Raw genomic sequence first — 27,493 nt, 5'->3', positions numbered from 1 at the left:
CCGCATCCTGCCCGCTGTATCTGACATCCCGATAAGCATTTGTTACCTTGACAGGTATGGGAGCTCCTCGGTGTGTGTGCTAACCTGTGAGAACCCAGTGTGGACGCGCAATCTAGTAACAAAAACAACCCCTCTTCCCGTAACAGCCCCCCCACCCCATACCTCAAGAATGCTGAAGTATCTGTCGCGGCCGGATAGGAACCGAGTCCCCAACCGGGGGACAGGAACCTTACCGCCCAATGGATCCCCAACTTACAACCCATGCCCCGCGGGCAATTCCCCCGCCAGCTGCTGCTTGGCAGAGATACCAGCCCAAATCCAAGCCTATCCGGCAATTTGTCCACAGTCCGAGAACCACAGCGCCAAACGTACCCAAGGATCAGTCCTCAGAAGCCTGTCTTTCAGAGGCGGGGCCCTCCCGAGCGAGGGCAATACATGATTTGGAACGACGCCTGGACCTCTATCTCCTGCTTCCCCTCTGCTGGCCCCGGGGTCCCCTCCGGGCCACCTCACTCGATGACGAATCCGATTCCCTACCAGGTGGCGTATGAACTCGCACCCGCACCGTCTTGTCTGTCCATTTGAAAACTTCCTCCGGCGTATCAAAGAAGTGCGTACGGGAGCGGTACACCACTCTCAGGTGGGCAGGAAATAGCAGGGCATACTGGAGCTTGAGGTCCCGGAGGCGGGCCTTCGCCGCAAGAAACGATTGTGGCTGCTGCTGCACCAGTTGTGTGTAATCCGGGAATATAAGGATGCGTGCATTGTTATAAAAAATGGGTTCCTTGGCTCGGGCCTGCTTCAAGATATTGTCACGGTCCAAGTAGTTTAGTAGTTTTGCTATGATTGGTCGCAGGCAAGCCCCTTGCGGGGGTTTCTGCATAAGTGCCCTGTGTGCCCGTTCCACCACAAAGCGGCGGGAGAGTACATCCTGGGGGAGCCAACCTTCCAGCCACTGTGTTAGGAAACGCTCCACATTGTCCCCCTCGCAGCCCTCCGGGAATCCAACAAAGTGGAGGTTGTTGCGCGGGGCACGCCCTTTGGCGTCCTCCACTCGCCTTGCCAAGTAATGGTCAAATCCAGCAGCTGCAAAAAAAGATCCGACATTAGGGATCAGAGAACCTAGCTAGATGGGAAGGGAGGGGTCTACTTAGTGAGTAAGAATGCACCTCAAATGTAGAAAAGAAAATACTTTTCTTGAGTCCCCTCACTCACCAAAGGCCGCACCTCCACCCAGTCCAGTCAGGAGTCTCCCCGGCTTTCTGCAAGGCGCCTCTCTCGCAGGCCGCGGCCGCCCTAGGCGATCGTATCTTCGCCGCCGCGCCGTCCACCACGTCGAAACACACCCGGGGGGATGTCCCAGCTCTCCGGTGACTTTCAGTCTGTTTTGACACTGACACAAAGTCGGATAGGCAGGATCAGTGTGCAGGATTATGCGGGGCTAGACGGAGCGCAATCAAGTCACGACCACCATCGTCGCTGGCCAAGCCACGCCCCCCATGATTACCCTATTTTGGCCCTGAATTAGTTGCTTTATCTCTGGTTATTGGTGGTACCTGAGAGGGTTGGCTGACAATTTCAGAGAGGGAATGGGAAAAGCAATAATCTAGGCACCCGGTCTACCAGGCAGGAATGTATCCTTCGTTGGATCACCTTTCAGCTCTTGTTGAGAGATAAAGGGTTGTTGTTCTTACCATGCCGCCCACCCCAACCCAAAACATTGTCTTTTCTTTTGTAGAGCTTTGAGAAAGTGATTGGATGTTCTACTGTTAGTCCAGTGGTCTGCATATTGAACTTTTGGCCAAACATTGAATCACTCGGATTTCATGTATATGCTAATTGCCAGGCTGATGAACGTATTTATTCTTTTGAAGCTTCGTAGACATCCGTATTGCCTCTTTGATTTTCACAGTTGCACTCCATCAGTGGCATGTTGAGCCACTTTGACCTCTCAAGGGCATCCTCTTGATTTGTAAACACAGAAAACACAATTTTGTTCTCCCTTAAGAAGGGTCACTGTTTGGGGCACTAATGTGCTTGGATCCATATTTGAAGAATTAGGACTCAAACATTTTAAAAGCTAATTTGTGTTTGTATTTTGCATTTATAGAGAGCGACTATCATCCCAAGGGATATCACGGCGCTAGGAAAGCTGTATCCTGAAACTAGGGTGGAGTGATACCCAGACATCTGAGAACAGGGGGACCTAGGCATAGGCTGCAGAGTGTCAGCGATTACATCCTAGGGAATAATGATATTTCAGCTTCTTCCTAGATGACATATAATCGTCTGTTAGGCGAAGGTCTAAAGGAAGTTCATTCCAATGAAGGGCCGCCAGATGAAAAAAAGAGCGGCCCCCCTGCTCTAACTTTCTTAATGCGTCTGAATTTGGCTATGGCATGATAGCAAGACCTCAGTTTTCATGTGGGGGCGTAGACTTCGGTTTTGTCCTGCAGTATTCGGGGGCCGCGCTTGTGTAGCGCTCTGTGTACATAGCACAGGAGCTTGAACTTGGCCTTTGGCTCACAGGCAGCCAATGGAACTCCCTCAGACATTCTGATGCCGAGCTGTATTTGTTTTTATTGCAGACAAGTCTGGCGGCTGCGTTCTGGATCACCTGCAGTCAGGGAAAAAAGATAGTCTGAGTAACATACAGGCATAGGATCGATGTGAGCCGAGAAAAGATAAAGGGCCAGATGTACGGCCCTTTTATGCAGCCGCAAATGGGAGAACGACCCTTTTATGCAGCCGCAAATGGGAGAACCTCCCGTTTGCGGCCGCAAAAAAGGGTAATAGCATTTGCGACTCTCGCGATTAGGAAGGTTGCAAAACACTTGCAGTTTACCACCTACTTCAAGTAGGTGGTAAACCACTCACAAAGGGTAAGGGGTCCCCAGGGTACCCCTTCCCCTTTGTGAGTAAGTTGGAAAATATTTTTTAAGAGCAAGCAGTGGTCCCACAGACCACTGCCTGCCCTTAAAAAAATGAAACTGAAAGGTTTCTTTTTTCTTTTTTAAATGCATCCCGTTTTCCTTTATGGAAAACAGCATGCATTTTAAAATAAAAAGCTGCTTTATTAAAAAGCAGTCCCAGACATGGTGGTCTGCTGAGCCCAGCAGGCCACCATCCATGGGAGGGCTGTCATTCCTAATGAGATTGCAAATTGCGAGAGGCTCATTAATATTAATGAGCCTCGCAATTTGCGACCCCAATGGGAATCGCAAACAGTGTGAAATACACTGTTGTACATCAGAAATTGCGCCTCGCAAATTGCGCCTCACAAAAGAGTCGCAATTTGCGATGCACAATTTTCTTGGTCGTACATCTGGCCCAAAGTGAGTGTAAGGGTTAAGCGGAGATCCTGACTTGACCTCGGTCATTGCTGTTGCGACCTGCTCTTAAGAGAAGGGGACCAGGTTGCTTAGGTGAGAGTGTGTTTTGGGGTGAGGAGCCAGGGTTTTCTAGCCTGGCTCATTATTGGTGGGTTGGCTTTTGAAAGAGGAGTAGATTTTAGAGATTTTGTCAATGAAGAAATTGCTGATTATCTTGCAATTATCTATTGAAGGGGTCATAGTTTGGGATATGCTGGTTTGTTTGCAGAGTTCCTTCACTATTTTGTATAGCTCTTTGGTGAATTACTGTTGTCATCTATTTGTTTCACATAGTAATTTTGTTTAGCATATTTGAGGGTATTGTGGTAAATCTTCAGCCCCCCTTTGTATAGCAGTCTGTGGCTGCTTTCTTTAGACAATCTCCACTTGTGCTCCAATGATTTGCATTTCCTTTTTAATAGTCTGTTTTAACGAATACCATTTTTCCGATGATGATTTCCTATTTGGTTTGCTTCCTAACCTGGGGGCACACTGATCCAGTGTAATGATCTCAAAGTGTAAAAGTTCAGCCTCTGTCTGAACAGAGAGTGCCCTTGGGGCATTTGGGTCATTTAGAGAGAAGTGGGGAGCAAACAAATCAGGGGTGATGAGATTCCATGCCCTTTTCGCCGCTGATGAAGGTGTGGATGAGCAAGTTAGCTTGGTTGACAGACTAAAGGAAAAGGAGATTAGAGGGTGGTTGGTACAGGCAAGGGTGTAACCGCAGAGACATTAGTGGATTCTATGTTGGAAAACAGGTCAAGTGTGTGCCCGGCAATGTGAGTGGGTCCTTTGATCCATTGTTTTAGCTACAATATCTGCATAACGCTTTCTAAGTGTTTGACCACGGGATCATCAGCATTTTCAAAATGAACATTAAAATCACCTATAGCTAGGAAATGCTTATGTTTTAGACAAGAGGGGAATAATTGAGAAAGCAATTTGGTACTAAAATCCGACATATCCCGGGGGATTATAAATTACTGCTCCCCCAAGTATTCTGTGGTCACCGCTGAAAATTTGACATAAGATCTCGTGTTCACCTAGTGGAGCCACTGACGCGGGGAGACAGGTAAAACAGTCTTTGAATAAGATAGCTAATCCTCCTCCCTTCCGTCCCGTTTTAAGAGTTTGTATCCAACAGGTAGAGTGGCGGCAATATCAGGGGAATTATTATTGTCCAGCCAGGTTTAATAAAGGCTAGATTTGGGTTTTATTTCTGGTAGAGTATTCCAGATCTCGAGAATTCCCCATTTTCTTGAGGTCTCCTCAGAATTTCATCTTGAGCAGGACAGAGTCGCACTGGGTTGTGTTGAAAGCCCTCGAAGTCATAGATATATGTCAAACGACTGCGGTCAACCCATCTTGGAGAGTTTAGGGTTTCTTATGTTTTGCACTTGACAGTTGGTTTAGTTAGCAAAGGGCAAAAGACTTCTGCCGCCGCATTGAGCATGTGGACGAGGTTACTAATCTCTTAGACGTGTACTCTGGTTGGACTCAAACTCCCTCCTTATGCATGGTCAGCAAGGGGTGTGACGTCATCCAGGGGAACTGGTTCGTGGGCCACCCTTTTGTAACAAAGCCCACATTTTCCACAATGTGCTGTATAATGAAATCGGAAGAGGAATGTGTATCTATCAGCTGCAGCTCCTGCAAGTAAGCACCTTACTGCGTACTCCTGTAGGCGATTTTCCGTGTAGAATTTTGGAAAGATGGGCGAATAGCTTGCAATGTATGCGGGAAGCAATCCGCACGGTGCCGTCAAATGGGAGGAGGAGTTAAAAGAAATAAAGTGTATATTCTTTGCAGAGCCACAATGTAGACAGGAGCGAAACCAATTAATTTGATCTTACCTTCCGTCCAGAGCCGTCGCCCACCGTATGAGGCTCTTTACCGTCCCAGTTTTCATTTAAAATAATGATGACGACAAAGTGTTTGCTGACATACCGAACTTAACCACTAAGTCTCTGTAGCTTTTATTTCAGAATGGACTGTCGAGCACATTTGAGCCCAGTGTATTTATTCCATTATATGCCTGACAGACTTTAATAGACGGTGATCGGCCATGAGTGTTAAATGTGATCTGGCATGCTGTAAATTGTTCTGCAGCGGACCATTGCATGAGCGGTAGTTACCCTATAAAATGAAATGAGCTAAACAGTTTTGATATAATATGAGAATTAAATGCCCTAAAACATTTCTTGTTGCCGATGATGAGAAGGCACTATTCAAGTAAGGTGAAGTATTGCGCGTGCAGTTGTTTTGTTATAAAATTCTTCTTTTGGCTGTAGTACTAACCAAATGTAGTATTCGATGTCAGTGATGTGGTCTTTGTTTCATATTAATATATATAATATCACTCTTTAGTATGGATATTAATATATATAATATCACTCTTCTGTATGGATGCTCAGCCTTGCAGTATTGCGAACGGTCTGGCATTATATCACACAAGCAATTGCACACCAGCATAGACAGTCTGGATGTTAATGTACCCTGTGTTTGTCTAGGTTCAACTAAATAGCCTCTCGTGGCATTCTTCCGTGCCATGCAGCAGTACTCCCCCTGCAACCTACACATCTGGACAGAATAAAGTGGCAGCGTGGTTACAGGGCTCCGAAGAAATGGACAAATGTGCAGAGGGTCAGTATTCACAGTTATGCTTAATTTCCCCAAAACATTTCTAATAAACATGTTTTTTGGTTTGAGCAATAAAGTTGGGAACAGCCTATTGGATTATTCATTTGCAGACATTTTATTTGTTTCCAATAGAATGAAAACTTTGCTCTTTTGAGGCAATTAAATAACGTGCATATTGTCCCATTAGGATTTAGCTCTGCATGCGTGCATCATGTTCAATATTTCTGAAAGGTGCAGGTACTCTGCGTGGAATATGTAAAGTGGCAGGCCTCCTGAGAGTGTCACTATCTACTGCAAAGGAAGGAACATGGACATATAGTGATTTCAGAAGGGATCCTATAGAATGGTATCTGAATTTTATTAATAAGTAGGCCAAGATCTCCAGATGAAGTTTGCCTTGGAAAACGTTTTCCATGAAGGAACAGTGCTCACTCAAAACAGTTTGTTGGTGTTGGAAGCCAAAGTCAGTGAAATGTCAGACTAAACTTCGGATTTAGTGAGTCTTTCTCAAAGATAAGATCAAGCAAGCATGTTTATAGCGTATAAGGAAATATCATCTAAATCTTGACCTAAATATTGTCAAATAAATCCCCATGGGGTGTAGGTTTTCTAGCACTAATTCCAATGGAGCAATTTTAGTGGGCAATATTTGGGGCATTTTATTTGTCAAACAGTATTTCTGTATGCGGTATTCTGGTATCACACAATAAAGTGCATGGCCAGGACTGTGAGTGTGGTAGTTCTTATCTAAAAAATGAGCGGCTGTGTCTGATACAGAGGGGTTCATGTGGAGAATGAAATCACTAATGCACACTGGAATCCCAATGCCAGGTATTTCAAATAATCAACCATGATGTAATGTCATGATAGGGAGGATTGTAAGCAATCGCCAGTTTCTTAGCTGAGTCTGGAGCTCATTTTCCATTTTAGGTGCAATGGTTATAATGTGTTTATAACACTACTTAGTTTAGCAATGTATAAGGTTAATTCCTCTTTACAGCTACCCCTCCTTGACTACATAATCTATACACCCTCTAGATGTCATATTGCAATGACACCAGAGTGCCTAGTAAGTTAATTCTGTTGATGATCATCAGCTCTCCGTGATAAATAGCAGGCGGGCCCCTGAGCCACAGTACACTCATGGGTGTATTTGCAAATAGAGTGCAAATCTCAGGGCAGCTATTACAGAGAAAAACTTGTGGATGGGCTAAGTGTTTCCCTAGTTGATATATTCCATATAGAATCACCTCTTTCACTATAGCCATTCCACACAATATTTCAACTACATCAAAAAGCAAGAGGCATTCTGAGAACATGGCAGGTGAGTTATCTTCCGTGACGTCATACGAATTTGGTCCCCAAGGGACTGCTAGAGTCCTTTAGATACTAAATAGGCACCTGTCCATCCTCAGGTGAATTTGGGGTGATTGTTTCCTTTCTCTATAAGAGGTAGCTAAATCTGAAGAACCATTTTTAGCTGTCATTAATTTGGCACAAAAAAGAACCGTTTTATATATAACATGTTTTATTTCCATGTTATCCTTTTGCATTAGCAGATCTGTAGGGAATCTGCCCCCAAGAATAGAATCCATGTTTCTTTTCCATTGATTTCTTTAGTCTATTCTGCTAATTGATAACCTGCGATTTGTGTAATTTAGAACAGAATATGATTGTAACATTTTACCATTTAATTTGATTGTATGTTTATTTTTTATCAGACCTTTCACACTGCCAGTCAAGTTTAACTGAACTCAGCAAGCTTCTTAAAAATTTAGAAATACTGCAGAGAACTCAGTCCGCCCCAAATTTCACCGATATGCAGGTAAAGCTATTTTTTCCAATGTACTGTATGCATGTATGAGAAGATGCATGTCACACTTAACATTACAATATTCATATTATGTGTTCATATATAGAACTTTTGTTTGATCATATGTGACATAAAGTGGATAGCCATCCTTTTTTGTATGAAACAAACTATAGCGTACTTTGATTACAGTAATTTCTCTAATACTACTTCTGGTGGGACACCCTCATTTATTACCTCTTTTTCTTAACACATTTGTTTCGTGGGATAAAGTGAAGTTCAGCAAGAGGAGGCTGCTCATGAAACATGTCTGGGCAAATTGTTATCCCTTAAAGGTTTCTCTGACTCACCCCTTCGGTTTTGCAAGGCACACATACCTTTCTCAACGATGTTATGTCAGTGCAAGGTATAATACGGAAATGGTATAGAAACACTAACTCTGTGTTCTCTCGGACAGCAATCCAGTTGTCTTTAGAGAGTCCATATTAACCCTGGGCGTAGTTCGCGTAGTAGCGCAACGCGTAGCTATGCAAAGTGCACTTCGCACTACGTGAGATGCGCGTAGCACTACGCGAACTGCGTAGTGCGCTGTTCGTGATGATTGCACAGTGCAGGATGCTTGTAGGCACTGTGCAATCATTGAAAACGGCATCTTGCACAGTGCGAGCTGTCATTTTCTGCCGCTCAAGTAGATTTTTACTCTTTCTCAACGCGGACTGGTAATTTCTCATCGCAAGCTGTCGTGAGCATATGAGACCACTCACAATGAGAAACCTGACCTCCCCTTGTTGAGAATCTCGCCGGGAGGTTTATTGTCCACGCTCGTGATCGGCAACTTTATGTTGCTGATCGCGAACGAGGAAAAAGTCTCGCCGGGATGTCATTTTGCTCGCTCGTGGTTGCCAACTTGACGTTGAGGACCGCGAGCGAGCAAAAAATGCCAACTACGCTACGCGTTTTTGCACTGTGCTACGTGCAATTCATGTAGCGCGAAGTAGCACAAACTACGCGAGCGTAGCGTAGTTGTCCGCCCAGGGTTAGTCTTTATAGTGATTGTCATGAAGGAGGCCCCTTGGTATTCCATGTTTTATTCCACTGACGTTTGGAATAGCACTTGGCTAGTTTCGTCTTATGAGGAATCACAAGGGTTAGTTGCATGATTAAAGCATTGCTGTGTGGAAATTTCTGCAGGGCTACAGAAGGTATAGTGCATTTGTGTCTCTCCTACTGAGCTATTGAGTGCATGCAATGGGCATACACTCTGCTTTAAAAGGCTAGAATAGCGTAAATAAAATTATAACCATGTGCATTTTGCAATACATGTGTTAGCATGTGTAGAAAGGTAAAGACATATAATGAAACTCCACATTTGATATAGATGTGCCTTGTTAGCATTCATTTTTCTGAATGATGCTCATCTTATTTAGTTGTTTGTTTAAAGAACGACACCCTTCCATATAAAATCTACCTGCAAGTTTTTGATAGAAGTTCGATATTCTTATAGAACACCCTGAGGATAATTATATCCTAAATTCCCTACCCACATCATTCTAAATGACAGGTCCCCCAGGGTTTCCTAGTGGTAGCTAAACCACCTGGCTACACTACTTTGCTGCGTGAATTATTGCAATAAATCTTTAGGAATATTGCAGAAAAATCCTAGATTAGATGCTTCCTAGTGTTAGCTCGTTTTTCTGATGTTCTAGAATGACGTTCATAGCAATGAACTAATAATCAAATACAACTAAGTCAGAAAGCTATATATTCAATATTAGTAAAATGCATAGTAGATTCCTTCCCTGCTCTCCTTCCTATTAAAGTGTCATCTACAGCTTGGCTTAGTCAGATCAATGACCACTGCCCGCCAGCTGGATATTTCCACCAAAGAGTTCTTTGCCTTTGTCTGCACTTTGTCTTCCTTTGCTGATCTACTCGAGGATTGCTTACCCTACCCCTTCTACCGAAATCTCCATCTAAATAACTCTGCTAAAACACACTTTCCCACTGGGCGACCATCATACATTTGGCTGCAAGATTTGATTCCATTTTTTGTTATTTCATCGTGCAATAAAGCAGCCTCTTTCTCCTTAATCATCTCAGCGATTCAGTGCTAATGTTGGCACACTTACTAGTTCTGCAGAGCATGCTGATGAGTGAAAGATATGAAGACTCAAGAAGATCTAGAGAAGTAGTTTGAATTGACGCCCATTGAGAGTTAACTATATATGGCAACTTAAATTCATACCTCTGCAGACCTAGGTATGCATGATGCACTTAAAATATCTTAATTCATATAATTAATATCCTTGTATGGGTTTTTGTTGAATAAACCTGTCTTGTGTGATGCTGCCTAAAATACATGGACTGAGGTATTTGTAAGTAGATGTAAACGTGGCTCTGATTAAGAGGTAACAACTATTTTACCAGCATTCTAATTCATTAATGTACTATATATTAACTACTATTTCTGCAGCATCAAGTCTCTAAAAAATGTACTATTTATTAATATTAAATGTTGAAATCAAATTGTATTTCAAGCAGCATATTCAACGTCTTCCCAGTAAAATGTCTCCGTTTATTTAAATTCCACTGACCAGTTGATTCATTCTACCATTCAGCTGTTATCATTTGCAGGAGTCAACTTGTCAATGTAGTGCCTTTTCTCTGTTTATGCGAACAGTTCTAATAATTGACTGTACTAGAGTTTCGTTGCTGTTTAATGAATATATCTGTCAAAAGTTGGTACAGTTCACACCAGTTAACATTTTGGGAGAGAAAGTGGTAAAATTCCATTTCCAATTTAAAGTGTGAGTGGACCCTGGCTTAAAATATAGGTCCAGCATAACTTCCCTGAAAAAAATAATATAATAGGTAGGCAAGGTGTCTGGCTGAATCCCTTTATGATTATGCTAATAAATACCCAAAGGAAGTCATGGTTTGATTTAGAAGCACCGGCTGTCTTCGAGCAATAACTTATAGTGTAACAATAAATAACACACATTGCTCATGGAGTCTTTTAAGGAAAACTACTCGGCATTAACCAGTTAGATAGTACATTGCCGGCTCCATAGGTAGAAATTACATTTTAAATACAATTCAGTCTATGGAAGTCGGCCATTGTTTCTGCCCTTTTTGTGTCCCTGTTAATCGGACTCTTTGTAGCCTGAAATGTAATATGAGACCACAGTGTTGATGACAATTGATTGGATTTTCCTCCAAAATTAATCTTTTTTTTGTCAGGACCCTTATTTTCTCAATTCAACAGGATTAAAGCAAAGTTCAGGATTCTGGAATTACTTTCTTTGAATATTACTATTTTCAATTTGTAAGATCATCAGGGACAAGCCAATGCTATATTGCCCTAATTCTTTCATTTTTAAACTTGATTAGCTGAGACAAATGCAGAAATCCTTTGACTAAAGGTAAAAACCTTCATCTATGTATGGTCTCCCATGCATATTTGTCTGGCCATGTTTCAATTCCATTTACGTTGACAAAGAAAGACAGTAGCACTCACCGTATGGTTTGTAGTAAACCATACAGTTAGTACTTTTCTCTGTGTTTGGGTTTTCCACACAATTCTCAATTCTGGAACCTGTAATAAACTAGCAAACACATGACATTCTGTTCCACGCCTGCAACAGAGCTTTGTATTTCATTGTTCATGAGACTTAGTATAAGCTGACATATTTCTTGTTCTTCTTCCATCTCCCTGGTCCCTTATTTTACAGCTTCCTGACCACAAACATTAGTAGTAAATCCAACTAAACAATAGCATGAAACATGCGTCTGGGCATGTCAACCATTTGAATGTAGCTAGTACTCATTCCCTTTCTTCCTTCCCTCACCTCAGTTAGGGTCAGACAAGAATTTTGATAGTAGGAGACGTTATCTGTGCATTAGTTCGGTCACCTCTTGAAGATCTCTTTCATTGCTCTGCCTGGATTGGTCAATTGGGCATTTTTTTCAGAGGCCAACTTCTAACTTCCTAAATTGTGAGCCAACGTAGAAAGGTCCAAAAGGGAGGATAGGTTGGTGCAATAGCGGGAGTCACAGGAGATCAAGATACTCACTTGAGGGACTTTAAGATTCAGAGTAACTGATTCGAGAAAGCACCTGCAGAATTTGTGTCTACAAATCCCACAGTACGGGATGCAAAAGGAGGACAGGCAGGCGCAAACATCGAGAGCCCATAGAAATCAAGATACTGACCAGGGGACTTCATAATCCATTGACCCCAGCTAAAGTAAGCCCCTGTCCACCAATATCGAGGATTTAAGAAATCTGTCCCAAGTGCCCGGGCCATCCGCAGCCAGGTTAGGCACCTCTATTTTTGCTTCTAAACTCGGATTATGTGTGACAAGAAAATGTAGGAGGCCTCTATCAAGAGACCCAGCCTTAGATTAGATGTGCTGGGTGGGTGAGCCATCACCCCATATGTGTCTTCCTCTCTCTCCTTTCCCTCCCCTGCTCTGACCTTCCTCCTTTTAATCTCCTTGTCACCCTCCCCTCGCCTCCTTTATTTATATGCTTAAAGTAATCCTAAAGTACCTCTAGCCCGGATGGGTGGCAGATCTTCTGGGTTCTTAGGGGTCCAGGCTTGGACCAGGATCCCAGACGCCCTACATTCCATTTCAGATATCTCTGTTTTTAATAAACATTTGAGAACGTGACTTTTCAAAACTTAGCAGCGTACCACAGCTCCCTTAACCACTTTCTGGCAGCGCTGGGACACTCTTTTGAGTAGCCGTTTTGTGCTATAACAAATGTGTTTCGTTCATTCATTCATATGGAATGATGGTTTTCATAATCTTGTTTTTATCAAATCTTTCTGTCCATTTGCTTTGGAAATAATAGCTGTTGCTTTAGTTTTTTAGGTCTGCCTGTTGGTATTATATTTATCCTTCCTGCACTTTTGCTCCCAAGTCATGGGCAAACTGAAAACTGATGGCACCGATGGCAACAATAATAAAAGACCATAGAGAAGCCGTAGTATACACTTAACTAAATAGGCTAGCATAGCAAACAATGAAGTCCTCATTTGTGGATGTCATGCCAGAAGTACTTTACAGTGGGCCAGATACTGATGAATGATAATATTTATAATTACAACATATAACCTATAAGGGTGTCGCTAAAGTGACAGTAAGGGATAATACGGGTAACATAACGTCTGCGAAATAGCAATGTCTTGATGTATTTGCAAAAAGAAAGATATATTGATTCTTTTCTGTTGCGTGAAGGAAGCTTGTTCCCTGGGAAATAGGAAAAGGAATGTTCGTCTAGGCAGGTATTCTGTGCTCTGGGAGTAGAGATGAAACAGCCTTCAGTAGAACAAAGGGTCTGAGATCTACGATAAGGAACTGTATGTGTCTGGATAGTGAGAGGGCTTTTGCCAGACAAAGATCGTAGGACAGATAAGTAGAGTTATGAAAATAGAACTTTTCTGAATAGGGAGCCAAAGGAGGGCCAAAATGTGTTCAGAAATAGATTTGCAGAAAGGGTTTCAGAGAAGAGATCCTTCACCACTGTTTTATATTAAATGGATCCCATTGATCCATTTTAGAGGAATACCTAGATGCAGTGAATAGTAGTAGTCTAGGTGGCAGAGTATTACTACCTGAACTAACGATTTGCAATGCTTAAGAGGATTCAAAGGTAGAACTTTGTGCAGCAAATGCGGGTAGACAAAACATAGAGGTCTGTTTGTTGATCTGCGAAATATAGGAAAGATGGCAATTGAATATGGAGTTGTGATTTTTTTGTGCAATTTGATGGCATAGGAAGCTGACCCTGTGCTTCTGGCAACCAACGAGAGGACCAAATGGAAGGCGCTACTACAAGAATTAAGACCTCGGTTCTGTCTCCTTTCAGTTTTAACAAACTGACTGTCATCCATGAGGCAACCTTTGACATAGCAGATCTTAAGTTATCCGAGGTTGCCTGAACGTCCTCTCTAAAAGAGATGATGATCTTCGTATCATCTGCATAGGACACAAGTTGAAATCTGAAAAAGTGTATAAGGTTGCCAAAGGGGAAACATGAAGATTAAAGAGATGAAAAACTGCTGACTCCCACCGTCTCCACAGCGTCTTGTTTGTTAAAGGCTCACAAGGGCCCAGGACTCCAGTGACCACACTGTCTTGCTTCAAGATGGAGGCTGAGGAGGAAGGACAACTCAGCAACTTAGCTGAGTGGGCTATATAGCAAATATTTTCTTCCTATGGCACAGGACGCACCCAGGCAAAGACCAGGCCATGAGCAGGCCCGTCATCGCTCACCCACACCCAGCTGTTACCAGACCGGTCCTCCCCTCTTGGTTTTGTACCCTGATTTTATATGTAATGGGTACAAATAATAGCTTGAAACGTCCGTCATAGCTCCCTCCATTATGTCCTTCCTTACTTCAGCCATGGTCTGACAAGCTTATAGGGAAATCAGGCAGTGCCCGATGGGCTGGTCTGACAGGCCAGTATGGGCCTTTTTTTGTTGCAGTTTGTGGGCCTGTTTCATGGACAAATGAGTCTGTTTAAACTTTTGATTTCCATCATATTACCACAAGCATTGCCTGCAGCAAACACAAGTGCATGCGGTCTTCCATACCTTGCAAAATACCCACACACTGTGTCTTCTCAAGTTCAATATTGTCTGATTTGCAAATGTGGGCCACTTTTTAGTTATCCGATTCACTAAAGAGGGCGACTTTTATTTGGGCCTACTTCTTGTCTCAGTCTGACCTTGACTTCAGCTGTTGGGCAAATACTGGGAAAATCACGTCACTGGATCACTGGAGGAGGAATTAGGGCTAAGTATCCAGGACATCAGATTAGTGGGGGTCATTGATGCTGTCTCAAGCAATCCAATGCTGCAAACCATCTCTAATCCCAAACCAAATTTGGGAGGTAACCTACACACTGTAAATGCAGTGGTTCATCAATCTATTGCTGGGCGATCTGTTGACGTTCCCCCCACCAGGGAAGAAGAGTAGGAGAAATGATGACTGCAATAAAGGGGTAGGCAGAGTTGACTGAAGGAGGGCTAGGGGTTTCAAAGCAGGTTAATGTGACATTGGACTCCTTATTTGATTATAAGAGGCTTGAAACCCTTGTGGTAAATCTTTTTGAGTTATGTATTTAGAGACTTACCAAATTCAAAACACTATTAATGGTTTGCCAGTGTCTTCCAAACTACCTGATATTGCAAAGACACACGCTACCTCTGTAGTACCTATTAATGACACTAGGTCAAGTCTTATTGCAGCATTGTATCAGCGACTAATACCAGGTTCCTCCCGATCATCTAACCTCACGGGACTGGCTGGGTATAGAATGGGCGGTTCTAAGAGTGAGAGTGTTTCGCAGAGTGATTGTGTGAAAGATAAACCCATAGCTTTAGGAGTTTTAGAACCCACTAATAGAAGGGTACAAATTATTAGTGGGTATCCTGTGCCACATTCAGTTCATCGGAGGTCTAATAAGGAAGGCGGTGTTGTTTCCAGAGGAATTTAGCAAAGATCCAAATAGGCTAAAGTGCCTTTTATCTTTAATCTATGACCTGAAACCACTTAATTTGTCTTAGTTGTGGGTGGCGTTCCACCACTTCGAGAGCGAGTTTTCTGAAAATGTCTCAAAGTTGAGAAATAAGGTAATCCATTGGTTAGATAAGTGGCTAGGCAGAGACTAGTATTTGTTTCGCCACATTAATATGGTTTGAAAGGTGCCATGGATGGGAATGGACCCTAAAGTTGTTGAAGAAGATTGTATTGTAGTAAACTTTTTAAAGGCTTTCTTGGCCAGTCATTTGCTGTCAGAAGGTTACCCTCTTGCAGAGCATTTCTGCAGGTATACAGGCCTTGCCATTCGAATATTTTTTAAGCCTCATCTTTTGTACGGTTCCCTTTTCTGTACATGATACAACAAATTCTGTAATTTGCGATGTTTTCGCCTCAAACAGATTTGAACCATTATGTACTCCGGATAATGATGATTGATTGTCATCTTGTACTAAGTTGCACGAAGGCCCTACTTTAAATGTTAAAATATACAATTTGTTTTGTCACTTAATTCCTTATATTTTGAGCTGGACCATAACGGGCATTGTGAGTAAAAAAGATTATATAAGCTAGTGGGCATTAATCAGTTTTCCAGAGACTTGGTTGTTAGAAATTCGTTTTTTTAGATGGTTATAGTCAATTTTTGGTTCCTGCCATAGCTGTAGACTTTGGAAAAGGCGAGGGTGGCCTGCATTTCTTGGTATCTCGTTGCTTGGACTGTAAAATTGAAATGATAGAAATACGGGCTCACTTAATTTGGCTGAGATGGTGTTTTCTAATTCCCGACGTTTGTTAATTATTAGTTTGTATAATTCCAGTTGTTCGCAACGGAATCCCAATCATGTTGGCTTTTTGAGATTTGAGTAGTTCAATAGTCAAAGTCATGTTTACACCCCATTGATGTTGATTTTAATCTGCATCTTTGCTCAAAATATTCTTTGTGTTAGTAAAGATTGTGCTGCTGCTACCCATGTTCTACTTTTGTTGTGATATGGAGCACAGTATTAAACTTTCTACTACACAAATACAAAACGATTGGCATTGCCAATGCTTGTTTTACTGCATGATGTGAATGAAAGCGTAAACTGGTTCAAAATAAGCAATCTCAAAAAAAGAGTCTGTTTTTTAAACAAGTATTTTTTTGTTTTTAATGGACTAGATGACTTTGTAAAAATTGTAAAGCTAGCTAACACATGGCTTAATGTCATGTACAAGACCTTAGGCCAATTATGGCATTGTAGCCAACAGCAATTATCATGCTGAGGTTTTGAGACCATAATGGCAATATTCATAAAAAACCTATAAGCCCTACAATGCACCACACTGTTGGCTGAAAAGTCATGAATAGCAGATGGTATTACATGTAGGGCCACTATAATTATGTGTCAGTGGAGGACAACATTATGCAACAGATTTGACACAATTATGTAACTAGGAAAGGCAAATTATGTGGCATAATGCTGCACAATTTGTAGCAGTATTATTTCTTTATTTTGTAATTGTAGCAGCTATTAAGTGTGTGGACAATGCTGAACCACATTAGTGCCAGTATAGCATCCAAATACAGCAATCAGCAACTGAAAAATGACCAGTTGAACTTTGCAAAGGATCTGCCAATTCAGGAATTACAGGTAGCATTTTTTGGTTAATAACTTTTGATCTGTCTGAGCTAGAAACATTTCTTTCATAAGTGAAATCTTCAAATTATTCCGCAAATGGTGCATTATGTGGCAAATGTGGAATGGCCATGATTATGCCAAAAATACTCTGCACTTGCAGAAACACATAATACCTGTGGCCCTATTGAATGCCAACATGCCAATGTTTAGACTTCTGAAAGGCAAAATACAATTTTGTTCCTGTCATTTTTAGGTTGAGCATCTGCTTGCATGCGCTGCCTGCAAGACCTGCTGCCATCAATAATACCCCCCTATTCCCTCCTGCTACTCCCCATTGTTCAGACTCTTGCATTGCTCTTCATTACTGCCTCATAATTGGTACAGCTGGCGATACATCACTTCCCTTGTTCAGCAGAGGTGCATTGGCTAAGTACAGTATTGTTACCCTTGCAATGCTTTTCTATTAGTTTAAGAGCACTACTTTTTTTGCCTGCACCTTCGGACTGCATCTTTCAGTGTCCTAGATGTTTTTAGAAACATGTTATTAGTTGAAGTTCCTTGTATGTAACAAGACAGGTAATCCAAGGTCGTACGGGACATTAAAATAAGATACGTCTCACACACACTCGGGCACACGCACATTTTAACATGCGTTTAATACAATGCATTTTAACTTCCTGTGCTATCATTGTTTGGAATGTTAGCTTTGGTTTTGTCCATAACTCAAGCAGATCCAAGCAACTACCGTTCCAGCATTTGAACCTCTTTAAACGTTTTTGACTCACCAAGTTTTAAAACAACTGCAAACCCAGTCAGCCAAAGAACAACTTTTTAAAAACATTTCCGTGATGCGGCCATGCAAATTAGTTAATGTAAATTAGCAACCAGAAAGGGCAGATTCACTAGCTCAGAGTGTCCGTAATATATGTAGTCACTGCTCTCAGCAGAAGAGAGTTTAAGTGCTTCAGCAAAAATGTGTGCACATTCTGTAGCAGAACAGCTACAAGTGATATAAAGTCGCATATAAACAATGTTTACCAGAGCAATGTCATCTCGATACTGCATAGGGAATTTGAAATAAATCAAAAACGTCTAAATAGGGAAGCTTAATCAATAAAATGCAAAGCTAAAGAAACAGAAAAAGCAATAGATGCTGTTGCTACAGGCGTAAAATAAGGTTGTTCGAAACAAATACAACTTATTGACAGCATGCATGAAATATTTTAATTCCAAATACTTCTTTGTGGCGGAGTGCCTTTTGTCCTTTAAGTAGGTAGGGGTATTGCGATCGCTCTCCGGGCCATACGGAGATAGGCAGAGCTGGGGACCGCTGGGAGGGGGCGCTAGTTAGAGGCATTGTATGTACCACGTATGCAAGACAACGTGTTTTGTGTCATCACACTGGTCTGGACTACAACTTGGACCAGATAAGGCTGTTATGTAAATGACAGCAGCCATCAGGCAGGTTGCAGATGATAACAAGCATTTACAATGCAATAGGTCACGCATTTACGCGGGTTTGAGCTATTGGCATTGTACATGACAATGCCTTTTATTTACGTTTTGGTTTTTAAAACATGATGAGTAAACTATTTACATACAAGAACAAAGTACAGGGTATCCTGTGGAGACCTATTGTTGCAGCCACAGGGACTCTCATGTAAAACAAAGTCATCCAGAGATGCCAAAAGATGTAAGAGCTGATTAAATCTGAATCGAGTTATTAAAAATCTGTCAGAGGCACTGGTTAAAATAGAGATATATTTTACATACCCTGGACTGATTTAACTAAAACATGCCTTCTCACCACAGGTTAACTAAGCTCATTCTCCTCGCGCCAGGCTGCGGCATATTTATAAAACAACTCTTTTACTATTTTCAGATCCCATGACTTCACTGTATTTCAGGAAAATATCTGCTCTTCCTAGGGCCGTGAGGGTCTCCTTAACATAATAAAACCAGGGGATTTTGAAAGCATGGTCTAGTGAAAGGCAGTCCAGAATAACTGATTGATTAAAAGCTGTCTCATCGCTAGACCAGATCTTCACCAAACACAGCAAAGGCTTAACTGCCACCAGGTCAGTTATGTACTTAAGTCCTAACTCTTCGTGTACGGAAAACAAGGGATACCCTGGGGGACTTTTATAATTCGTCTCAAATATTTCTTTTGTGCAGTCTGTAGTTTGTTGACAGCTGTATACCCCAGACCCCACTGCCATACAGGACCTTAGAAATGCGGAAAGACAAGTCCAACCGATTCATAAAAGAAACAAACCCATCTATCAAGGCCTGTAGGCCCATTGGTGTGTGCGCTATCAATACCTCGTTGTCTGTGTATAACAAAACTGGTACTGCTTTACTGCCTATTCTGGGGGGTGTCAGTCTGTAATGCTATCAGGGCAGTTTCTAGACCATTAATATATATTGTAAATAAAACAAGCATTGGCATAGCCAATAGGCCTCGCCTTTGAGACCTTATAAGTGTTTAGCCATGTAACAGTTGATGTTGTTGCACCAAGGATATTGTGCTGCATAACTAAATACTTAAAAGGTCCCAAAAGCGAGACCTATTGGCTATGCCAGTGCTTGTTTTCATATATATTTGTTGTTGATATTGTGTTTTTCTCATACAAGCATAGAGCTGCAAAAGTTTGGTTGTTGATTTTATTTGGTGATAATTTTGTATGACAATATTGTTTTACTCAACATAGCGATCTGGGGCCTGATCTCATCCCTCACCCCAAACGTCATCTTCCTCACAAAGACCTGGCTGAACCCTGCATCTGCACCAGACATCGCCATCGCCACACGCGAAGGTTACAAGATAATACACCGGGACGAACCAACAAACAAAGAGGTGGAGCTACCATCATCTACTAGGACACCATCTGCTGCACAACACCCACAGATGACTCGATTCTGATGATGGAGCATCTCAAGTTCAAACTTCACACAGACGGAAAAAACACCATCAGAAGCTCCCTCATCTACAGACCACCAGGACCATGTCCCAGCTTCTGCTGACCACATCTCCCCGATCTCCATTGACTCCAAGCACTACATCTTCCTAGGGGATCTTAACTTCCACCTCACCGACCCCAGTGACACCAGCAAAACCGACCTCCTGGAAAGCATGAGCAATATTGGCCTCAAGCAACATGTCACCGACCCCACCCACATCGCAGGACAAACCCTCGGCCCCATTTTCACATACAGCGACAGAGTCAAGTACAACCACGCCTCACAGCTCACCTGGACTGACCAGTACAGTGTCCACTTCACCATTTCAGGACCTACCAACACTGGCACTATGCCTCCTAGCTCCAGGCACAGAAACTGGAAAAGATATCAGCAGACCAGTGGAATAGCCCACTCAACTTCCACCTCCCAGACACAACATCCAACCCAAAGAAGGACGCCCTAGCAGACCACATAGAAGCCAGTACAAACCATAGCAAGGAGTTCTTCACCATCCTGAAGGAGTTTTCTAATCCCACAGCCACAGAGAACAACATCACCCCTTCCCAAGAACCGTGTGACACCCTGGAGGACTTCTTCCATGACAAGATTTCAGCCATCTCCGAAAACTTCAAACCCCAACCCCCTGCCTCTGACTGAATCAGCCTGCTCACACCCACAAATACAAACCCTGAACTCCTGCTCACCAGGTAGGACCCTCTCACAACTCAAGCCACAATCTCCATCAAGAACTCCGTACACTCGGGAGCACCCACGACCACTGTCCCCACCACATCTTCAACCTCCGGAGCAAGACGATTGACAACAAACTAAAGAAAGTACTGAAAGCCTCCATCACCTGGGCCTCCTTCAGTGAAGAGAGGAGACATGCTGTAGTGAGGCCCCTCCTGAAGAAACCATCCGCTGGCCCAGCAGAACTGAAGAACTCAGGGCCCATCTCAGTGCTCCCCTTTCTAGAGAAGGTTCTCGAAAAGGCAATCAATCAGTAACTCACCGACATCTGGAACACAACAACATCCAGGACCCCTCTCAATCCGGATTCCCAGCGAATATATGACTTTACAACGCAAACAATCGCAACGCATGCCTTTACAATGTGGTTTTTACATCACAATTACCATTACTTCGCATGATTGTACAACGCATGCCATTACCACGCATTTTTTAAAACTACCATTACAACGCATTCCATTACAACGCATACAATTACAGCACATACCATTACAATGCATAATACTGTTAGGGCAATAGTAGGGTAAGTGTTGGCTAGTGTAGGGGTAAAAATTACTATTCCCACCCCAGTGAATGCAACAGTAGGGTAAGTGTTGGATAGTGTAAGGGTAAAAATTACTATTCCCACTCCAGTGAGTGCAACAGTAGGGAAAGTGCTGGATAATGTAGGGGTAAAAATTACTATTCCCACTCCAGTGAGTGCAACAGTAGGGAAAGTGCTGGATAATGTAGGGGTAAAAATTACTATTCCCATTTACCCCAAAACCCATACCCACCCTAAAACTAAAAAATCTCCATTACGTACCTTATAATGCGTTGTAATGTCATGCGTTGTAATGGTATGCGTTGTAATGGCATGCGTTGTAGTGACATGCGTTGTAATGGCATGCGATGTAAAGGCAGGTGCGTCGTAACTGTTGCATTGTAAAAGCAGTGCGATGTAATAACTGCGTTGTAATGGATGTTTCCCTTCCCAGCTAACCACATCACTTAGACAGCCCGATTGCAGCCACCAAAGACATCAGGTCAGAATGTACGGAGGCAAGTTTGAGTGGTAGTTCAGAGGACAGCCATTCAAAGCATTGCAAGCAGGTATAGGTTTTCAAACTTAAATGGATGCTTGGCTTATACTCCTTGGCAAGCTGGAGTGATGTGGTTGGTCCTCTTCAGACCGAGGACAACCACTTAGTTTTTCCCATTTTGAGCGAGGCTGCCATGAAGCCCTTTGCTCTCACAGATACTGTAAAGTACACTGTGATGATGGGTCCAATGTGATGTTCATCTTTTAAGTGACTTCTGCCCTGTCCTCTTCCTCCCGTGCTGATTTTGTAAACAGCTTATTGTGAGGTTGTTTAACCGAGGATTGCAGTTAATTTATCTGTGAGTGAAACACCATCAAAAAGTTTAGGGTCAAGTATAAGCCTGAAAGAGGCACATTCTGCAAATATATGGATCTTAAAAATATGCTTTTGAAGTATATATGATGTTCATGACATACACGCAAACGTCTCTATTTAAGGGTGTAAAGGTTAAAAATAAAATATCGCTTGGAAATCAATTTACACACACCACACTAATGTTATACAGTGCCGACATTAGCTCCCAAAGAGGCATGAGCGCTTCTGAGTGGAGATAACCAGAAAACTTTGAGATCGCTGACAAAGTAATGGGTATCTGAGTACTGAGTAGTCACAAATATATTCATGAGCCATTCCCACCCAGGACGCAGCCAGAGCATGACTCTTATGAAGGGTATGACCAAATAGGTTTCAAGGAATTGTGATGGCTTCGTACAGCGGGAAAATCTGTGGAGATGCAGAGAAAGAGGACAGATATTCACTACATGGAGAAAAAAGGAAAAATATGTGCAATAGCACAGACCTTTAGGAGTTTTCACCCGCACAGATGTACTCCATGACAAACTGCATTCAGATGGCCTTTCACATAAATGCAAGTGAGAACTCAAAATCATTTTCAAAGATAACTCATGGGGACTTTTGCAGATTTCCATGAACACTCTTGGGAACTTTTGCGATTTCCGAAATTTCAGAAATCTGCACCCATGCATCATGGCGTTCTGTTGGTGTGGATTTATCTTTTTTTTTTAATCAGGCCCTGTTTGAATATTTTTGTCCTTTAATGCTCATTTGTAATCAACCATTTACTGTCAACTCTGAGGAGGTGACAAGGAAAGCATAACCTATAGATCAGGAAAATAATTATTGTGCTAAATCAAATAGGTGCGAATTCTTCAAACTTTTAGTGCACCTAAGTAAATGATCCTAGACATGAAAATAGCATCTATTAAAGATTCTAATTCACAAAATCGGGGTCTGTGATTTTTTTCCACGGCAAATAGCACCTACTTCTGTGGAATGACTTCTAAGTGTTACAGAGTTTCATCAGTGATAAATATGAGTGTGGTGAAGAAAACCAGCGTTCTCATGGGTGTGTAAATGGAAGTGGCAATGCCAAGGTGGATGCACCCACAACGGTGTAGCTATATGCACATTCACAAAAGGTGCCATTGAGTTTCTTCACGTTTCATGCTTCTAAGCTTACACCTACCTTCAATAGGTAGAGGTGGTGCAGTGAGCAGGGCTTTAAGTGGGCCGGGTCCTGCGGGTGCTCAGCACCGGCAATTTTTAAAAGCAGGTGCTGAGACGGGACCCTATCGGGCTCTCCATTTTTGCCCTCACCCTCATGGAGAAAATAAAAACGTAACTCTGCAGCAATACCACCCTTCACTGCCTTTGATGTAACTTCAAAGAGACTCGTTTTAGTTCTTTCACAGTTTCACAAATCGTTTCAGAATTGAAGCATTTTCAATATTATATAAACAAAAACCAAAGTTGTTGCTTATTTATTTCATGCAACTAACAACCATTGGCAAAGCCAATAGTCCTGGCTTGTTGTAGGTATAATGTTACTTGTTGTATCATACATCTGAATGCAATGACAGAAAAAGCAAAATACCAGTCGGGTGACACACTATGCTAAGCACACATTTTTAACTTCTGTGTATTTAAGCCACGCCCTTAAGTACATCTGCCACGCCTCTTTGAGAGACCCCCGAGTTTTTTCATCCCACTTGAAGCCCTGGCAATAGTTGTGGAGAAAGTGTTGTATAAACAAATTTTTTCACGAGGAAAGGAAGGGGATCCTTCAACTAGAAACATATTTTTGAGGCAAAAAAAATAAAAAGAAATGTGCAGTTGCGCAGTTAAGTTAATTCTACAAACGATTATTGCATATGCTCTGTGCATTAAAAGTGCATACTGGGAAGCGTCACCCGCTTATCTTCTGCCTCCCAACAAGCCCAATGTTTCCCCATAGACTTCAAGGGGAGAACCCTCCTAGGACGCCTTCCTCGCTTCCAAAAATTGTTGTATTCGTGATTTTATTTGGGTCATTCGCCAATATCACTCAATGTCACCCTTCATGGAGGCTCATAAGTTCCAGAGGCATGCGTACGGTGAACAGTTCGGGATACCATGAAAGTTACAGATACAACAGAAACAGGCTTATCACTTTTGCGACAGCCCAAAAATAGAAAATCTACGCAAGTCTTAGGCATAGATCTACGCATGTGTTGGTGAATTGGCACATTATTAGTAATTAACAACTGCAGCACTTTTGGGTACTTGTAAAACTAGGCTTTGCTTGACACGCCTCGTTATTGCCCTCATGCCTCACCGCATCTCCAGTGAACAACATAATCCACAGTTGTATGCCTCGCTCTCCCACCTCACTTCCGGACTGTGCCCCTGTGCTCCACATCACCACAGATGGTCCAGTCGAAGCAGGAAGATGTATTTTGACGGCGGCAGGGCCGAGGACAGGCTAAGTTTTTGGCTGAAAAGCCGAAGCGATTGCTAAAGGTCTTTTGCCTATGCAGCACATGCGCGCTGCGTAGGCGAGACCTAAAAGTGGCTAAAATACACCCTTGGCAAACCCCCCTGGTGCAATTAAAATAATCAGTAAGACCCCCTTCATGAGACTATCTAACTGCAGCAGTGGTGTGGGCATGGAGGGTCATTAATACATTTATGATCGACAGCTCAACCCCAAGAGAACCGACTAAAATCCACAATTTCATGCAATTCGCACAGTCGAATGCTGAGGTGAGATCTATGCAGCCCAAAAAGAGAACTTCGGTTTGGGCGATTGTGTATTTAGAGATTAAAAGTTAAAGATTTAAGCACTGTTCTGTGGTTGATTTTCCTGTGCAAAATCCATATTACACCTCTGAGATAATTTGGTTTGTGTCAGCCCAAGCAGAGATCCCAAGACCTTGACTGTGGTGTCGATAAGGGATATAGGACGATAACAATGAGGGTTTTTCCTGTCCCCTTTCTTAAAAATCGGGACGATGGTAGCGGTAGACCATGAGGGTGGCATCCCGTTCCTTACTGCGGCATTTAGTACCCTGGTCAAAACTGGAGCTCAAACATCAATGTTGTCCCGAAAAAGTTCTGGAGGAATCCCATCGGGTCCTGGGACCTTGTTCCAGGACAATCCTTCAATGCCCAACCTTACTTCATCCAGAAGAAAGGTGATGGGAGCATCGAAGTTATATACTCCCTCTAAATGGCCAGTCCATTGATCCGGGATAATATTGTGACATAAGGTTTGTCTTAACGGCTCTGAGAAGCAAGGGCTATTTATAACATGCCAGAAAAGAGTGCAGTCCCTATGTTCAATTGCTTTTGTTAGCTTTTCCCATGCTTGTCTTTGTAGCAAGCGCCTCCATTCCTTAAGGGCCCCCTTATAATTACTGCAACAGTTTGCCACCCAGATTCGATCCCAGGGGGTCTGTTTCAGGGCCTTCTTAAGGAGCCGGAGAACCCGAGAACACTCCACATCAAACTATTTTGAGTGTTCCGAGGGAGGAGTGACTGCCGCGACTGTTACAGACTAGCAACTGACCAGGCAATGGCAATAAATGAGCATATGGTTTCCTCTCCAGGGGCTGATTCGCCAATACCTGTATCAGAGGTTCTGAGGACGGGTCTATACCTTGGCTTTTGGTTGTGCTCTCTGACAGTCAATCTAGATCATTAAGATCCGCCAAAGGGGCATAAGGGTTGAAAATTGTCTGCAATTCCCAAAGCACAAACATCCCCCCATGGAGAAGAAGTTAAGTACTTTATATGGTGTTATGGGTGGGTCTATAGAAAAAGCCCAGTGATAATGGTTTAATACCGGAATCATGGAGAAAAGACTGAGATGAGTACCTCAGGATGTTTCGTGCCAGTTCTGGGTGTCTAAACGTGACGATCACACTGTCTCCTTCAAACATTTTCCTGGACGGCACTATCCAGTATTTCAGGTACTGGTAAGAAATTAATAAAAAGAGGTTAGCTTTCCTATTCTTCTTCCTGAGGTTATGGCGACTAGGAAAACATTTTTTGATGAGACCCATGATAAGTTGGCATGATCCAAAGGGTCAAATAGATCTTCTTGTAAGCCCTTCAAAACAACAGATGAATCCCAGGAAGGATTTGGTGATGAAAAGAGGTTTTTTTATCTAAAACTTACAAGAGTTTTTTTGCTTAAGGCAGAATCATGGCTAAATTCCATATGGATTCCTTATAAAATCTGATAGTGGCCCACTGTGAGTAAAGCGTTGAAATATCTAAACCTTTTGAAAAAATCTGTCTCCTAAAAAGTCTACACTCTTGAAGGGATCACCATACACCGTATTGTAGTCAAATTGTGAACACCAGAAACAGAAGATTTTCTAGTGTTTATAATATGCTTGAAGAGTAGACTCTGTTTTTTAACTGCTTAAATATCACGTGCAATCCCTCTGGAACATCCCAACTGTTGCAACCCAACCCTCTCAACTTCCAGGCTGTCAGTTTCAACCGACGTATTTGTCTGGATGCTAGAGATGGGAACTGAAGAGGACTGGGATTTATTGGGAGATTTACATGTAACTCTGTTGCAAGATGGGTTAGCAGTGGAAACCAAGGCCTCCTTGGCCAAAAAGGTGCAGTGAGAACCATTTTTACTTCCTCTCTCCGAATCCTCTGAAACACCTTTGGGAACAGGAGAATCGGATGGAAGACAGAGAGAAGTTCCCAAAGCCATGTAACTGTTAATGCATGCACACCCCATGCTTCCAGACATACTTTCTCTGTACAAAAACCAGGGAGTAGGGCATTTGTTGGTGATGCAATAAGATTGAGAGTTTGATGGCCATAATGATTTGTGACTATTTGGATGCCTGGACACTCAGGTGAAAATGTATTGAAGATGAAATATTGGCGATTGACTACAACCCGCCCTCTCCCCAGAATGTAAATGGCTCGCATCAACAACAGGTTGGACTCTGCCAAAGAGAAAAGTTTGTCTGCTAATATGCTCAGGGACTGAGACTTTGTTCGCCTTTGCCTGCTTATATATGATTTCTCAACCTGATTGTCTGTTTTTACCAACACGTTTTGTTGATCAGAGAGTTTTGGCAAAGCTCCGAAGAGCCCTTAGATTGCTGCCAACTCCCACCAATTTCAAGAGTTTAGGGACTCCTGATAATATCAAAATCCCTGAGTCTCCAGTACACCCAAGGTAGCCCTCCAACCCCACTGACTTGCATTCATTATCTAGAACTGCGGTACAGGCTCTACAATCTGTACTCCTTTCTGAAGATTCAGGGGACAAAGCTACCGTTGGAGGTCCTGGACTATTTTTTGGGATAGCCTATTTAGAATTTTGTAGTTTAGGGATGCAGGTAACCAATGCGCTGGAATATAGGTGCGAACGGCTTTAGATGAAGTCTGGCCCA

The 27,493-nt window shown here is 42.5% G+C and overlaps 1 protein-coding gene across 4 annotated transcripts in view; it reads left to right on the top strand.

The window, feature by feature from the left end:
• OSBPL6 (oxysterol binding protein like 6) overlaps window positions 1-27,493 on the top strand; it is a 690,319-nt gene that overhangs the window by 367,402 nt on the left and 295,424 nt on the right. For all 4 annotated transcript variants that reach the window (XM_085645216.1, XM_085645218.1, XM_085645217.1 and 1 more), the window contains exons 7-8: window positions 5,882-6,014; window positions 7,733-7,836. In XM_085645216.1, coding sequence (XP_085501342.1) covers window positions 5,882-6,014; window positions 7,733-7,836 — 237 coding nt within the window. The remainder of the gene's footprint in view (window positions 1-5,881; window positions 6,015-7,732; window positions 7,837-27,493) is intronic.

The sequence above is a fragment of the Triturus cristatus genome, chromosome 3_1 (genome assembly GCF_964204655.1).
Source record: "Triturus cristatus chromosome 3_1, aTriCri1.1, whole genome shotgun sequence".
Lineage (NCBI taxonomy): Eukaryota > Metazoa > Chordata > Amphibia > Caudata > Salamandridae > Triturus > Triturus cristatus.
This window is presented reverse-complemented; position numbering and strand designations above follow the sequence as displayed.